At 39.9% G+C, this 17,500-nt stretch overlaps 1 protein-coding gene across 1 annotated transcript in view; it reads right to left on the bottom strand.

Annotated features, from left to right (window-relative positions):
• LOC128057571 (phospholipid-transporting ATPase IB-like) overlaps positions 1–17,500 on the bottom strand; it is a 142,694-nt gene that overhangs the window by 72,587 nt on the left and 52,607 nt on the right. Inside the window, exons 21-24 of the mRNA XM_052650030.1 lie at positions 15,968–16,037; positions 13,505–13,589; positions 4,324–4,463; positions 2,674–2,812 (exon numbers count right to left, since the gene is read on the bottom strand). Of these exons, the coding sequence (XP_052505990.1) occupies positions 2,674–2,812; positions 4,324–4,463; positions 13,505–13,589; positions 15,968–16,037 (434 nt within the window). The remainder of the gene's footprint in view (positions 1–2,673; positions 2,813–4,323; positions 4,464–13,504; positions 13,590–15,967; positions 16,038–17,500) is intronic.

Here is a 17,500-nt window from a genome sequence, read left to right as displayed (position 1 = left end):
TTCCCAGAGGACTTGCTAAGTGTTTTGCAGCAACTTCATGGGAGTTACCTCAAAGCACTCTCACAACAACTCTATCAAGTAAAAACTATTATCATACCCAATTTGCAGGCAGGAAATTGATGTTTAGAGATGAAATAGCTCCTTCAAAAACAACTAACACTTCATCAATTCTGTTCTCTTCCGGCTACCACTCTAGGTCTCTGCTCCCTTCACAGCAAAACTCTGAAACACTCATCTACTCTCACTGCACTCATATCAATGAGGGTTGACAGATTAACCCACCAAATGTACCCCAAATTTATACTGGCCCTTGAAAAATGGTGGAGGTAGACTGCTAACCCACACACAGTCAGAAACCCATATGTATCTTTACAATTGACCCTCCATATCTGTGATTCTTGGGCTGCAAGGAGTCCCTTAGACAGCAAGGAGACCAAACCAGTCAATCCTAAAGGAAATCAACCCTGAATATTCATTGGAAGGACTGATGCTGAAGATGAAGCTGCAATATTTTGGCCACATGGTGTAAAGAGCCAACTCATCAGAAAAGACAATAATGCTGGGAAAGATTGAGGGCAGGAGGAGAAGGAGGCAAAAGGGGAGGAGACGGCTGAATAGCATCACTGACTCAATCACCAGTAGTCAGGTATGGATGTTAGAGCTGGACTATGAAGAAAGCTGAGCACCAAAGAATTGATGCTCTTGAACTGTAGTATTGGAGAAGACTTTTGAGTGTCCCTTGGACTGCAAGGAGATACAACCAGTCCATCCAGAAGGAAATAAGTCCTGAATATCCATTGAAAAGTCTGATACTGAAGCTAAACTCCAGTACTTTGGCCACCTGATGCGAAGAACTGACTCATTGGAAAAGACTCTGATGCTAGGAAAGATTGAAGGCAGGAGAAGGGGAAGAGAGAGGACAGATGAGAAGGTTGGATGGTATCACTGACTTGATGGACATGAGTTTGGGCAAGCTCCAGGAGTTGGTGATGGACAGGGAAGCCTGGCGTGCTGCAGTCCATGGGATTGCAAAGAGTCAGACACAACTGAGCAACTGAACAACAATCTGTGGTTCTGCATGGTACAGTACTGTCATATGTGCCATTGGGGGAAAAAATATCTGAGTACAGGTGGACCCATGAAGTCCAAATCATGTGATTCAAGGATCCAATGGAGTCTCTCCCCAATATTCCTCATTACATCCCAGTACAAATGACTGCCATCTCTTGTATAGACTTCTACAAAGGTGTTCTAAATAACCTCCTGCCTTCCATTTAGTCCAGTTTCCACGCAACAATAAGAAGATATTTTTAAAACACAAATTAAATCATATCACTCTCCTGCTCAAAACCCTACACATTTCTTCCTGTGGCCTGACAAGCTCTCACCTCTGCTTTGCTCCCCATACTCCACCCATGTTGGCCTTTCCGTTGCTGCTCAGATAAGACAACATAGCCATGTGCTTACCATATGTTTGCCTGGAACTTTCCTAGTGATTGCTCCTTCTTCCAATCTGGGTCTCTGCCTCAAATGTCACCTCCCTAATGTGTTTTCTGTCTCATTACCCTTCTACCCATGACTATTCCCTGCTTTGTTTTCAGTCTTAACACTTATTCCAATAATATTACAACAGTTGGTGATTTGCTTGTTAATTTTTTGTCTTGTCTTGTAGATGTAAGTTCCTTGAGGACAGAGACTTTATTACTCAATTTTTCATTCCTAGATCCTAGAATTTTCTGGCACATAGCAAGCATTCAATATTTATTAAATGAATGAATATAGAGTAGACAAATTAGCAGAAACATAGTTTAAAGGGTGTTTGATGAATACAGGGTCATTTCATAATACATGTTAATCTAACCAGAACTGGATACCATGATGATTATGAAAAAAAATAATAATTTCAATCCCTTCTTATGATCAAAATTTACATACTCATGGCTAAAAGTTGATTTTAAAACTCCTTTTCCTCTTCTAAATATTTATTTATTTGGATGCAATGGGTCTTAGTTGTGGCATCCAAACTCTTTAGCTGTGGCAGGCGGGATTTAATTCCCTGATCACGGATCGAACCCGAGGCCCCTGCAGAGTGCAGAGTCTTGGCCACTGGACCACCAGGGAAGTTGCTCAACTCCTTTTCCACACATCTGAACCCTAACATACCATCAAACAGTGAAACAATAATTTAAAAAGTATAAAGTCAAACAAGTGACATCAGAGCTTAGAAAAAAAACACTAACTCAATATTCTGATAATGATTAAAATGTTTATGAATAAACATACAATTCAAACACAGATATTCAGATTCATTTGGGTTTTTCTGTAAGATTTTATGGAAAAACCGAGACGAACTTTTTGGCCAACCCAATATATACTTCATTAGAGAAAAAATGTCATAACTTCAAGTATCAAAGGAAAAGAATAAGAAATTACATATGACTCGTGGGCATTCTGCATTCTATTGTTTCCAGATGGTGGAAAGATAAGCGTTTGCTTTGCTTAGTTTGTTTGAATTCTGCGCCATGTGATGGCAAGATTTCACTGCACTGTGCTTTCCTGAAGAAATAAAAAACTATTACTTGAAGGCAGCTCAATCATACATTATTAACTGTAGGGCATATTTAGGATACATGTACAACCAGGCTTTTAAAAAACATTCTTTGTGTCTGTTACCTATGTTAATTGCAGTTTCTTGTTTATCTCCTGTCAAGACCCATATTTTTATGTTCGCTTTCAATAGACTTGTTATCGTTTCCGGAACACGTGCTTGAAGGCGATCTTCAATAGCTGTGGCTCCAAGTAGTAGGAACTTCTAGATGTTTTTGGGAAAAGATAGTCATTATTGCTAATTAAAGATGAAAATATATCATTTCTTGGCCTTTTGGCTAAGATCAAGTGTAAAGATAAAAATATTTTAAGATGGAATAAATAGAGCAAATTTTGATAAAAGACATGCCATCTAATAATTGATTATGCGAAGTCCCATATGTGCACACAGTCACACATTTTTTTCTAGTCTCTTCCACTGGTCTATTTGTTTGTCCCTATTTCACTATAGTGCATCCCTCATGGCTCAGTGGTAAAGAACCCACCTGCCAATGCAGGAGACACAGGTTTGATCCCTGGTTTGGGAATTTCCATTGGAGGAGGAAATGGCAATCCACTCCAGATTCTTGTCTGGAAAATCCCATGGACAGAGGAGCCTGATGGGCTACAGTCTATGGAGTTGCAAGAGTTGGACATGACTTAGCAACTAAACCACCACCACCATATAATGCATAAACCCTTCCACATGTATAGGTCCTTACTTTTGTCTGTAAGAAAAATTTCATAACTTTCTCCATAAATCTCTTATCACCAGATGGTTTATTTTATAGTTTTTCTTCCTATTGTGAAGTATTGGTCTACCACTGGAGAGAAGTGGTTACAGTGTTATTTGAAAGTGGACTTTTCAAACTCATTGACAATCACTAAAAACATTTTTAAAGGAAGTGTGATTGATATACTAAAAAAGAGAGCAAGAAAGCAGATCATATATAATGCTCAACTAGAACCAAAGAAAGGAAAAAGTGAAAAAAATATAAAAAGAAAAAAGTGGGAACAAATAAAAACAGTTCCAAATAGAGTATATGTTAAACTAATCATCACTATAAACATGGCCTAAATGTTTATAGTGGTCTAAATATACCAATTAAATGAGGGCTAGTTGGGTTAGGGGCTTCTCAGGTGGCTCAATGGTAAAGAATCCACCTGCCAATGCAGGAGACATGGGTTCAATCCCTGGGTTGGGAAGATCCCCTGGAGGAGGGTATAGAAACTCACTCCAGTATTCGTGCATGGGGAATTCCAAGGACAGAGGAGGAGTCTGAGCCCATGGGGTCATAAAAAGTCAGACACAACAGAGCAATTGAGCACACACACACACACACATACACACACACACATACAATAGAATACTACATATATCATGCACACAAAAGAACAAAGGGGAGAGACTGGAACTCAGTCATTAGCCCAACATTTCAGATGATTATTATATATTATTCTAGCTTATTCTTCTATAATAAATATGTATTTCTTTTCAAGTGGGTAAAACTATACAGAGGATAACAAGACTGAAGTGACTCAGATATGAGTCAAAACAGGGAGAAATATTTTGAATAGTTTAAAAGACATTTTATGAATTCTCAATACAGTAAGACAGATGTATACTTCAGAAAAAAATTTACCTGAGCTTTCAACATGACACCAAGATATGACTACATTGATAAGCTCATTTTCTTCAAATGTGTTGGCATGGACAGCACATACGGGGTACATTACCTTTTCAATACTATCATAACAGTCTTCCAGACTTTGTATTCTGTCTCGTACCGCTCTGCTGGCTTTCTTATACATGACCAGCCACTGCTTATACTCTATCTCAGTTAAGTCTATGTAGGCAACACACAGAGTTCTCAGACCTGCAAGAGAGATCACCTGGTGAGGCTTCCAATGATTGGATAGAAACAGAGAATTTGAATACAAAATAGAAAAGTATTTCAGAGCCCGTGGGACAATAAAGGCGTTCATGTGGCCCTTCCTGACCCACCTGGTCTCCTTACTCATCTTCCCTCCTCCCCTCGTCCGTGCTCACTGTAGTACCCTCGCTGGTCCTCGTATTCCCCAGCATTTGGCCTTGCACATCCTATACCCAGAACACTTTCTCCTGAGGGCCTATCATTCTCCCTTCCTGCTGCTGCTGCTGCTGCTAAGTCACTTCAGTCGTGTCCGACTCTGTGCAACCCCATAGACGGCAGCCCACTAGGCTCCCCCGTCCCTGGGATTCTCCAGGCAAGAACACTGGAGTGGGTTGCCATTTCCTTCTCCAAGGCATGAAAGTGAAAAGTGAAAGTGAAGTCGTTCAGTCGTGTCTGACTCTTAGCGACCCCATGGACTGCAGCCTACCGGGCTCCTCCATCCATGGGATTTTCCAGGCAAGAGTACTGGAGTGGGGAGCCATTGCCTTCTCCGTCCCTTCCTGCAGTCTCAACCTAACTCACCCTACACAGAGAGCACCTCGTCGCTCTGTCCCTTTACCTTGCTTATTTTCTCTCCATAGCACTCCTCACCCCATGACATCATCTATCACTGGCATTTTCTCGCAGGACATTAGCTGTCTGTGTTTTGTTCTCTTCTGCCTTGGAAGCTGAGAACACTGCAGGGCACTATATAGATGCTCAATAACTATTTGTCGAATGAAGGAAAGAATAAGAGGCTTCAGTTTCCAATATCAAAGTAAGCTCAACAAATGCTGAGATAATAGAAAATTAACTTGAATCCCAAGATGTTCAAGCTGGATTTAGAAAAGGCAGAGGAACCAGAGGTCAAATTGCCAACCTCCTCTGGATCATAGAAAAAGCAAGAGAATTCCAGAAAAAATATCTATCTCTGCTTCATCGACTACATTAAAGCTTTTGACTGTGTGGATCACAACAAACTATGGAAAATTCTGAAAGAGATGGGAATATCAGACCACCTGACCTGCCTCCTGAGAAATCTGTATGCAGAGCAAGAAGCAACAGTTAGAACCAGACTTGGAACAATGGACTTGTTCCAAATTGGAAAAGGAGTATATCAAGGCTGTATATAGTCACCCTGCTTATTTAACTTATATGCAGGGTACATCATATGAAATGCCAGACTGGATGAAGCACAAGCTGGAATCAAGATTGCCAGGAGAAATATCAATAACCTCAGAGATGCAGATGACACCACCCTTATGGCAGAAAGCAAAGAGGAACTAAAGAGCCTCTTGATGAAAGTGAAAGAGGAGAGTGAAAAAGTTGGCTTAAAACTCAGCATTCAGAAAACTAAGATTGTAGGGAACTAGGTTTAAGGAAGGTTGAGAAGTGCTTGCAAACGAGACTCTCAACCAGGGCTGAACATTCTTGCAAACGAGATGTTCTGCCCAGTGTAGGGAACTAGGTTTAAGGAAGGTTGAGAAGTGCTTGCAAACGAGACTCTCAACCAGGGCTGAACATTCTTGCAAACGAGATGTTCAGCTAAGAATCCTGTTTGTTCCCGTGGGAAAAGAACATTTCTTGCACACAAGGATGTTTCTCTGATTCCTCAAAAGGAATAGACCCTGGGACAAAACGGATTCTAAGTTGATAAGGAAGTTCCCCAAAACAAAGTCTTAGCTGCAGTAAATAAGTCAAGGTAAAGGTTATCTCGCCCTGCGCCTGCGCACTGTATAGTCTCTGAATCATCGTGCTTGGCAGCTTGCCCTGTAGGTTGTTGTGCAAGGGATATAAAATAAAGTAGCTGTAAGAAGCAAGTGTTAAAATATAAAGATTTAAACCACTCTGCAGTGTTGGTGTTTCATTCCGTCTCCAGCATCTGGCGCCCAACGTGGGGCACGACGGAACCGAAAGGGTAAGCACCCCGGGGCAAAAGGCTGAAAGGGGGACTTTCGGGAAATAGAAAAGAAAAAGAGAAAAGAATAAAAATCCGAAAGGGTAAACACCCCGGAGCAAAAGGCTGAAAGGGGGACTTTCGAGAAAAAGAGAAAAGAATAAAAATCCGAAAGAGTAAATACCCCAGAGCAAAAGGCTAAAAGGGGGACTTTCGAGAAAAAGAGAAAAGAATAAAAATCCGAAAGGGAGAGCACCCCGGAGCGAAACGCTGAAAGGGGGACTTTCGAGAAAATAAGAAAAATAAGAGAAAAAGAACAGAAAAAAAGAGAAAAGAAAAAGAAAAAACTATGGGGAATTCCCCGTCTTTAAAGTCACAATATACGGAGCTGGTTAAGGGGCTCCTGCATTCTATAGGAATTAAAACGTCTGCTCGCCGCTTGAGTGAGTTATTCTGTCTTATAGAGCAGCATTGTTATTGGTTTCAATATCAAACAGAAGTACAGCTGAATTTGAAGGAATGGAAAGTGGTACAGAAAGAGTTAAGAAGGCAGCATCAAAAAGGAAATGTGATTCCTTTAAGGCTGTGGACTCTATGTAACGCTATAACACAGGCTTTAAAATTAATGCCTGCCAATAGTGAGGCCGCCTCATGTTATCTTGAGGAGGGGGCTTCACCTCGGCCTCCGCCCAAACCTCCGGATGATAGTACAGATTCATCCACTGAGCCAGATAGAGATGTAAGTTCTGGGGAGGATTCAGATTCTGTAGAAGCAATGACTGCTGCCTTTTAAAAGGTTTTATTAAATAAAAAACAAACTTCCAAGGCTGTTAACCCTTCTGCACCACCTTACGCATCCCTATTTCTGGTAGCTGCCGACAAGGCTGAGGTAGGGAGAGAGAGTCAATAGTTTTGGAAGTACGGGAAAAAGTATATTTTGGGAAATGCTTATTAATGACTCTCGTCCTTTAATGTCACTGATTATTGAAGGTAAACAATTTGAAGGATTAGTGGATACAGGAGCAGATGTTTCGGTTATTTCTCTCCAGCAATGGCCTAATGACTGGAAAAAAGAAAAAATTCCTCTTGTTTTAACAGGCTTAGGATCAATAGCAGATGTGTAGAGAAGCGCTCAACCTTTGTCATGCCAATTGTCTAATGGAAAGAAAGTATTTATTTCTTTTTACATTGTTAATATACCTATTAATATCTGGGGAAGAGATCTTTTATTTTCTTTAGGAACAACGCTTACCATCTCGTGGGAAAACTTGTAGCCACTGCTCAAATTCCTCGAGCTCTCCCATTGAAATGGTTAACTGATGTCCCTAAATGGGTTGAGCAGTGGCCGCTTCCAAAAGTGAAGCTCGAGGCTTTAGAACAATTAGTAAAAGAACAGCTTCAATCTGGCCATATTGAACCTTCTACGTCTCCTTGGAATTCTCCTGTTTTTGTCATTAAGAAAAAATCTGGTAAATGGAGAATGTTGACTGATTTAAGGGAAGTTAACAAATGTATAGAACCTACGGGAGCTTTGCAATTAGGTCTCCCTTCTCCTGCTTTGATTCCACAGGATTGGTCTTTGATGGTTTTAGATTTGAAGGATTGTTTTTTTTAATATTCCTTTGCAAATAAAAGACAGAAATAAATTTGCTTTTACTATTCCGGTGTATAATCATGGGCAGCCCGTAAAACGTTATCAATGGACAGTGTTGCCTCAAGGAATGATTAATAGCCCTACACTTTGTCAGGAGTTTGTTGATCGTGCTCTTACTACTGTGAGACAACAATTTTCTAATTGTCTTCTCTATCATTATATGGATGATCTTCTATTGGCAGCTCCTAGTAAAGAGGAATGAGATACATTTTTTATTCATGTAAAAAAGGCTTTAAGTGATTTTAATCTTCAAATTGCTCCTGAAAAAATTCAAACTGAATTTCCTATTTCATATTTAGGTGCTATTTTGGAACAACAAAGAATAAAACCTCAAGAAGTCCAAATTAGACGAGATAATTTAAAAACTCTTAATGATTTTCAGAAGCCTTTGGGTGATATTAACTGGTTACGTCCCATGTTAGGGATTCCTACACCTCAATTGCGTCATCTATTTTCTACTCTGGAGGGTGATGCTGCTCTTAACAGTCCTCGGTCTCTTACTTCTCAAGCAAAAGAGGAATTACACTTTGTAGAGCAACGGTTAAATGAAGGGTTTCTTACTTATCTACAACAGGATCAACCTATATATTTCATAGTGTTCCATACTCCCTATTCTCCTACTGGAGTTATTGCTCAATCTGCAGGGTTGATTGAGTGGGTATTTTTACCCAATAACTATACAAAAAAGCTTACTACTTATATGGATAGAATTGCTTTCCTTATTTTGAGAGGTCGAGGCCATATTACTCAGTTAATTGGAAGTGACCCTCAAACAATTATTACTCAACTTACTTCCACCCAAATTTTTAATTGCTTACAGTTTAATGAAAATTGGCAGATAGCTCTTGCATCTTATTCAGGGACTTTTTCTAATCAATATCCTCAATCTAAAATGATAGATTTTCTTCGACATACATCAATGGTTTGTAAATCTCCTATATCTAATATTCCAGTTAAAGGAAAAACTATTTTTACAGATGCCAATAAAAATACTGCTGGTTATTGGACTGATACTACTTCTAAAGTTGTTCCACATTCCTTTTCTTCTGTGCAGCCTGCTGAACTTTGGGCCATTTGTTCGGCATTACAGGATTTTTTTTGATATTCCTATTAATATTGTTTCTGATTCTAAATATGCAGTCTTTTCATGTATTTATCTTCCTGAAGCCACTCTACCGGTAACTTTAAAAACTAATATTGATAAATTATTTTTTCAGGTTCAATAATTATTAATTAGGCGAACTAACCCTGTCTTTTTTACTCATATTCGAGCTCATTCTTCTCTCCCTGGACCATTATCTCAAGGAAATGAAACTGTAAAATGGCAACATTTTGCATTGGTTCCACCTCAATTACAAATGGATGGGCACCCTCAATTACAAGGAGATATATGGAAATTATGGGCAGTGTCAGGTGACCTTACTATATGGATGGGAAACTTTACTTTAAATATTAATGATCCTAAGGGGCCATTTCAAGTTCATTTGCATATTAATAAATCTTACTCTGCTATAGCATGTGTAAAATTTCCTTATTCTTTACTGTATGGGCAATGGATTTGGAATGAAATTTTGGGAGTTATATCATGTTCTGATTGTAACTTGACTCAATGTATAAATCGTTCCTGGTGGGAAAATGTTGAAAACAAGATGGTCCATTCCAGTAATTATTCTTTGATCATTGTGAAAGCACGGACTGAACTTTGGTTGCCTATTAATCTTACTCGACCTTGGTCGGACTCTTTTGCTGTCACTCATCTTGTGAATGCTGTACAAACTCTTCTCCATCGATCTCGAAGAATGCTTGGCATTGTCATCGCATCAATTCTCGCCATGGCTTCAGTAACAGCAACAGCAACTGTAGCAGGTCTTGCTTTGCATCAAGGCATACAGACTGCTGATTTTGTCAGGAAATGGCATAAAGATGCTCATTTATTGTGGCAACAACAGCATGATTTGGACTCTCAATTGGCTACTGATGTATTGAATTTACAACATACTGTTTCCTGGTTAGGAGATCAAGTGACTGTGTTAGCTACAAAGAGTGTGTTAAAATGTGATTGAAACTCATCTCACCTATGTGTAACCCCTGTTCCCTTTAATATGAGTGAGGGTTAAGAAAAGGTGAAAAAGTCTTTAGTGGGACACCAAAATTTAACTGCTAAAATTATGGAATTGGAACAAACTATATTGTCAACTTTTAGTAAGACGCTGCCTAATATTCTTGGTTCTGATATACTGAAGAGTCTTCAAGAAGGATTAGATAACCTTAATCCTTTAGGGCATGTATCTACATTGTTAACAACATCCTTTGTGAATACTTTGTTAATTGTTGCTTTATGTTTTATTGCTTTTATAGTCTACCAGCGCTGGCGAAAAGGGAAACAATTAAAAGAAGAAGCTTTGCGTATTCAAGCACTTATTCAGCATCTACAAGAAAAGAAAGGGGGAGATGTAGGGAACTAGGTTTAAGGAAGGTTGAGAAGTGCTTGCAAACGAGACTCTCAACCAGGGCTGAACATTCTTGCAAACGAGATGTTCAGCTAAGAATCCTGTTTGTTCCCGTGGGAAAAGAACATTTCTTGCACACAAGGATGTTTCTCTGATTCCTCAAAAGGAATAGACCCTGGGACAAAACGGATTCTAAGTTGATAAGGAAGTTCCCCAAAACAAAGTCTTAGTTGCAGTAAATAAGTCAAGGTAAAGGTTATCTCGCCCTGCGCCTGCGCACTGTATAGTCTCTGAATCATAGTGCTTGGCAGCTTGCCCTGTAGGTTGTTGTGCAAGGGATATAAAATAAAGTAGCTGTAAGAAGCAAGTGTTAAAATATAAAGATTTAAACCACTCTGCAGTGTTGGTGTTTCTTTCCATCACCAGCAAAGATCATGGCATCTGGTCCCATCATTTCATGGCAAATAGATGGGGGAACAATGGAAACAGTGAGAGACTTTATTTTCTTGGGCTCCAAAATCACTGCAGATGGTGACTGCAGCCATGAAATTAAAAGATGCTTTCTCCTTGGAAGAAAAACTATGACCATCCTCAGTTCAGTTCAGTTCAGTCGCTCAGTCATGTCCAACTCTTTGCAACCCCATGAATCGCAGCACACCAGGCCTCCTTGTCCATCACCAACTCCCGGAGCTCACCCTAACTCATGTGTATTGAGTCAGTGATGCCATCCAGCCATCTCATCCTCTGTCGTCCCCTTCTCCTCCTGCCTTCAATTTTTTCCAGCATCAAGGTCTTTTCCAATGAGTCAACTCTTCGCATGAGGTGGCCAAAATACTGGAGTTTCAGCTTTAGCATCAGTCCTTCCAATGAACACCCAGGACTGATCTCCTTTAGGATGGACTGGTTGGATCTCCTTGCAATCAAGGGACTCTCAAGAGTCTTCTCCAACACCACAGTTCAAAAGCATCAATTCTTTGGCGCTCAGCTTTCTTCACAGTCCAACTCTCACATCCATACATGACTACTGGAAAAACCATAGCCTTGACTAGACGGACTTTTGTTGGCAAAGTAATGTCTCTGCTTTTTAATATGCTATCTAGGTTGGTCATAAGTTTCCTTCCAAGGAGTAAGGGTCTTTTAATTTCATGGCTGCAATCACCATCTGCAGTGATTTTGGAACCCCCCCAAAAACAAAGTCTGACACTGTTTCCACTGTTTCCCCATCTATTTCCCATGAAGTGATGACCATCCTAGACAGCATATTAAAAAGCAGAGACATTACTTTGCCAACAAAGGTCTGTCTAGTCAAAGCTATGGTTTTTCCAGGAGTCACATATGAATGTGAGAGTTGGACCATAGAGAAAGCTGAACACTGAAGAACTGATGCTTTTAAACTGTGGTGTTGGAGAAGACTCTTGAGAGTCCCTTGGACTTCACGGAGATCAAACCAGTCAATCCTAAAGGAGATCAGTCCTGAGTTGGAAGGACTGATGTTGAAGCTGAAACTCTAATACTTTGGGTACTGACGCGAAGCACTGACTCATTGGAAAATGACGCTGGGAAAGATTGAAGGCAGGAGGAAAAGGGGACAATAGAGGATGAGATGGTTGGATGGTATCACCAACTTGATGGACATGAGTTTGAGCAAGCTCCGGGAGTTGGTGATGGACAGGGAAGCCTGGCAGGCTGCAGTCCATGGGGTCACAAAAGGTCGGACACGGCTAAGTGACTGAACTGAACTGCAATGACATGCCTGAAAAAAATTTAAAAATCGGATTGTAATATTTTAGGTTAATTCTGGCAAAACATTCAAATACATGAGAATTTCCTATTTCTCTACAGAACAGGCTTCTCAGGTGGTTCAGCGGTAAAGAAGCTGCCTGCCAACCAGTAGACAAGGATTTGATCCCTGGGTCAAGAAGATCCCCTGGAGGAGGAAATGGCAACCCACTCTAGTATTCATCCTGGGACATCCCATGGACAGAGGGGTCTGGAGGGGTATAGTCCATGGGGTCCCAAGAGTTGGACACCACTGAGCCACTGAACACACACACACACACACACAACTCTCTGCAGATGACCTACAGAAGTTGTTATCAATATAGTTCCCATATGCTTCTACCTATAGTAACCAACCTACAGCACAGGTATATTTTCAGAGACCACTAAAAGATCCAAAATGTAAACTTGCAAAATATCCATACTCTCACATAAGACACACGTGTGTCTGTAGGAAGCAGCAGTTTGTAAACTAAAAGGAGAAAGTGGACTACAGTTTTCAAGGTAATCTTAATCAGTATCACCCCTTGCTTTTCAAAGCATCTATAAACCTTTCAATGGATGTTGTTCTTATTAAAAACTCACTCAAGGAATATATTTCATAAAGAGTTGGATGATAAGTCAAAATCAGAAGGGTAAAAGAATGCAGGAAAATATCAACTATGTCAGCATTCTGAGTTATACACAAAATTATTAACTTCAAAACACACAACACAAACCAAAAAAAAAAAAAACCTCTCTATATTTCCACTTTAGTTCAGTCACTCAGTCGTGTCTGACTCTTTGCGACCCCATGGACTGCAGCACGCCAAGCTTCCCTGTCCATCACCAGCTCCTGGAGCCTGCTCAAACTCATGTCCATCAAGTCAGTGATGCCATCCAAGCATCTCATCCTCTGCCTAGAAATAGATAATAGACTGAAGACACTGCTTTAGGAATAAAGGAAGAGCCCACAGTAAAAACAAACATTTTAGTGTTTGCAACTAAGCACAAAATACTGTTGCAGGGTAAGAAAGGGAAAATACTACTACTGCCTGGACAGGGCTAGTTTGGGAACCATTTACTTTTATTTATTTATTTTTTGAACCATTTATTTTTAACCAAACAGAAGGCACACAAAGTCTCACATACCAGCAAGCTCCCCCAAGCACGCATTGAGGCTATAATTTCAGCAGTTAAGGACAGCATTACAAAAGGGAATTCAATCTAAATAATTTTCACTTACCTTCTCTAGCAAAATTTTCCAGATGGACGAGTGTCTCCTCCACAAAGAGAGAATTTTCTGAAAGTCTCTCATAGATCACTGAATCCTATAGAAAAAAAGCCACATAAACACAAACTGTGATTAACATCTTATCTGAGCCTGATCATCTGAATTACAAAAACTTTTGTCATTTTTTTGTTATAGCTCATTGAAGTGAAGGAGCTCAAGAAGCCCCAGCGAAGGCACAATTCCAGGAAAAAAAAAGATGGTACATACAGAGGAGCAAAGACAAGGAACAGAGCAAATATCTCATGGGGACAACGCACGTGAGAAGCCAGTAGAGCGAAGTCTGTACAGCAGTGAAAGGGAAAAAAAAGGTCAGCCTAGAAGTCTATACTCAGCAAAAATTTACTTCAAAAGGTTAGAAAAAATAAAGATGAAATATATACTTTCTTTCTGACTTAGACTGAAAAAATGTATCACCAATAGATCTATGTTATAAGGTATGGTAAAGGAACTCCTTCAGACAAAAGATTATTATGCCAGATGGAAATATGAGTCTGAAAAGCAATAAGCATGGTGTTGGCATGGGCATATATATATATATATAAATATACACACACACATTATTTCTCTCATTATCTAGTTCTTTTTATTCTAAAAATTGGACAAAATGAATAGCTGTAAAGTATGAAGCTTGTAACATTTGTAACATTAAAATGTATGGCTAGCATTCCAGAAGGATTAGGAGAGAGAAATGGAAATATGGAATTGTAAGGTTCTTGTACTATATGTGAAGTAATATAATATCACTTGAAGGAGAAATATAATAAAGATACCTATTATAAGCCACAAAGTGACTACTAAAATAAAGACTTTAAAACAAGGAAATTGGAAAAAAATATTCAAGTAATCCAAAAGAACGTATAAAATAAAAAAGAAATATGGGGGAAAAGAGCAACTGGGACAAATAGAAAATAAATGGCAAGATGATATATTCAAACCTAGTCATATAGATAACCATACTATATAAGTGGTCTAAACATCAGTTAAAAGGCAGAGATTTCCAGAACAGATTTAAAACACTAGAACCAATGGCATGCTCCCTGGAAGAAACACACTTTAAAGACACACATTCACACACACAAATGAAAACGAAGGTGGAAAAAAAAATAACGAAGACTTCCCTGGTCTTAAGACTTTCTTAACCAGTCGTTAAGAATCTGCACGCCAATGCGGGGGACATGCGTTCCATCCCTGGTCCTGGAGGATTCCACCTACCATGAAGCAACTAAGCCCGTGCGCCACAACAAGAGAAAGCACGGCAATGAGAAACCCACACTCCACAACTAGAGAGTAATCCACAACAATGAAGACCCAGCACAGCCAAAAATAAATAAATAAAATTTAAAATAGTAAAGAGACTATGATGAACAATTTTTCCACAGCTAGGAAAAATTCCACAACTTGGATGAAATAAGTAAGTTCCACAAATCAAAGCTAACTAGCTAATTAGAAAAAATGTTCTGAAGAGCTCTATATTATTAAAGAAATTGAATTTGAAGTTATGAATAATATTTCCACCTCAGGTCCATGACTGTGTGCTAAGTCCCATGAATCCTTTTAGAGACTCACCAAAAGCATAACAGTAGTCTTAGGAACCCTCATCACAGATGACAAACACATGGAAAGATGTTTGCTATCATCAGTCATCATGGAAATGTAAATTAAACGCACAGTGAGATACACACCTGTCAGAACGGCAAAATTAAAAAGACTAACCAGGCAATGGCACCCCACTCCAGTACTCTTGCCTGGAAAATCCCACGGACGGAGGAGCCTGGTAGGCTTCAGTCCATGGGGTTGCGAAGAGTCAGACACGACTGAGTGACTTCACTTTTACTTTTCACTTTCATGTATTGGAGAAGGAAATGGCAACCCACTCCAGTGTTCTTGCCTGGAGAATCCCAGGGACGGCAGAGCCTGGTGGGCTGCTGTCTATGGGGTCGCACAGAGTCGGACACGACTGAAGCGACTTAGCAGCAGCAGCAGCAACCAGGCCAAATGTTGGTAACGACTGCTGGTAAGAATGTAACTTCAACTTAGTGGTTTCTTAAGAAGTTGATATATAGCTCCCACGTGATCCAATAATTTTACTCCTCGATATTTACCAGCGAGAGATAAAACTATATGTCCATTGAGAGAGTTGCAAACAAATGGTCACAAGAGCATTACTTGTAGTAGCCAAAACTGCAAATCATTGGTTCTCAAAAAAAAATAACTGAGTGGCAGCACGTTTTCACTGACGTCAAAATTTAAAAAAATTCACTGACGTCAAAATTTAATAAAATTCTGGTGGCGTTTCAGTGGGTTTGACGGCCTTGAGACGGACTTTCCAATCTAACGCTGTCAACCACCAGTGATGACAGCACAAAGTAACGACATTTTAAAACTCATTACATAATAATGAATCCCAGTACTTACTGCTCCTTTGCAGTAGAGCCGGAGCTGTCCTGCAGGAGTTCGGACAATTATAGACATCCTCTTTCTATTACTAAAACAACATCGAAAGTATTGTTAGTTTCTGTTTTCCTCAGTATGTGGAGCTACCACTCAAGCAAAAACTCAAAGTCAAAAGAATTCTAATTGTTAGAATCCTCAGCTGCCTATGGGCTGAAAAGGCTGGCACGTTTATTGCCAGCCTCCTCTTCCTTCTTTACAGACTTCCTTTAACTGAGATTCTGATTATAAATCTCTACCTTCTTCTACTACTATTCTGTTCTTCCGTGGGAATTTACTGACACAAGTATGTACAATAGATTATATTAGGATATATTAGATTAATATGTACTATTATAATATAGCACATGATGTATATATAATGTAACATCTTTATGTATTATATATACACATGTATTATACAACATGTATATTACTTAAAATACATAAATTGTATATACATGTAATGCATTTAATATAATGATTAAACACTGATGAGAGGAGGTGAAAGCAGGCCTGGTCCTGCATGTTTTTCAGTCCTCACACCATCTTCATCAACTAGACCTTTCTGGCCCCATGTTCCTGCACAGAGATGTTAAATTGCTGGTTCAGTAGATGCCAGAATCTTTTGAATGTATAGTTCTGTCTCAAAGCCCTCTGGATTGTGTGTGTGTGTGTGTGTGTGTTATAGATATCACAGAACCTAAACTCACTGCTTTTGTTCCTGATTTGGGAGCCCAGATTGGCTTGAAGATCTCCTCTCACCTCTGTCCTCCACACACGGCCACGGTAAACTGGCCGAGACAGTCCATCCCCCTCACCAGGTCATTTGCTCACTCTTAACCCTCCTTCCACCGTTCAGTCACCGGCCCAAACCCCACCTCCTCGCACAGGCTCCCAAGGCCCCTCAGAGGTAAACCCCCACCTCCCGGGGCACCACAGTCCCCATCAAGTCATACTGTTCGATATTCTTTATCGCCCTCAACATGACTGGAGCAGAGGAGACACAAACAGGCAGTCATCAAGGCCACCTTACTCCTCGAACAGCATTCTAGAAAAATATTTTTAGCTTTATAGACTGCAATGCACACCATGGAGATAAAAATACATTTAAAAAAAATTCTTTAACTTTTCTTTGAATTTGAGCAAACTCCAGGAGATAGTGAAGGACGGAAACCTGGTGTGCTGCAGCCCATGGGGTCATTACAAGTTGGACACTACTTATCAACTAAATAGCAGCTTTTCTTTCACCTCTGGAGGCACAGATTGGTTGACAGTACCAAGGACTTTGGAACCAGTAGACCTGAACTTCAACCCTGATTCTGCCACATATTTGCTTAGAGACATTGGGAAGGTCATTTAAACCGAGCCCCAGTTGCAGGTCTTCCATGTGGTTCGGCCACCATGGGCCTCAGAGGACAGTTCTGAACATGTCCCACAGACCAGCTGGGCTCTCAGTCATTACTTCCTCCGTGTTTTCAAGCTCTTTCAAAAAAAAAGAACTTTATTTTCCCTCAG

This window comes from Budorcas taxicolor, chromosome 12, assembly GCF_023091745.1.
Source record: "Budorcas taxicolor isolate Tak-1 chromosome 12, Takin1.1, whole genome shotgun sequence".
In the NCBI taxonomy this organism is placed as follows: domain Eukaryota; kingdom Metazoa; phylum Chordata; class Mammalia; order Artiodactyla; family Bovidae; genus Budorcas; species Budorcas taxicolor.
The sequence above is the reverse complement of the archived record's forward strand: the minus strand, read 5'-3'. Positions and strand labels throughout refer to the sequence as shown.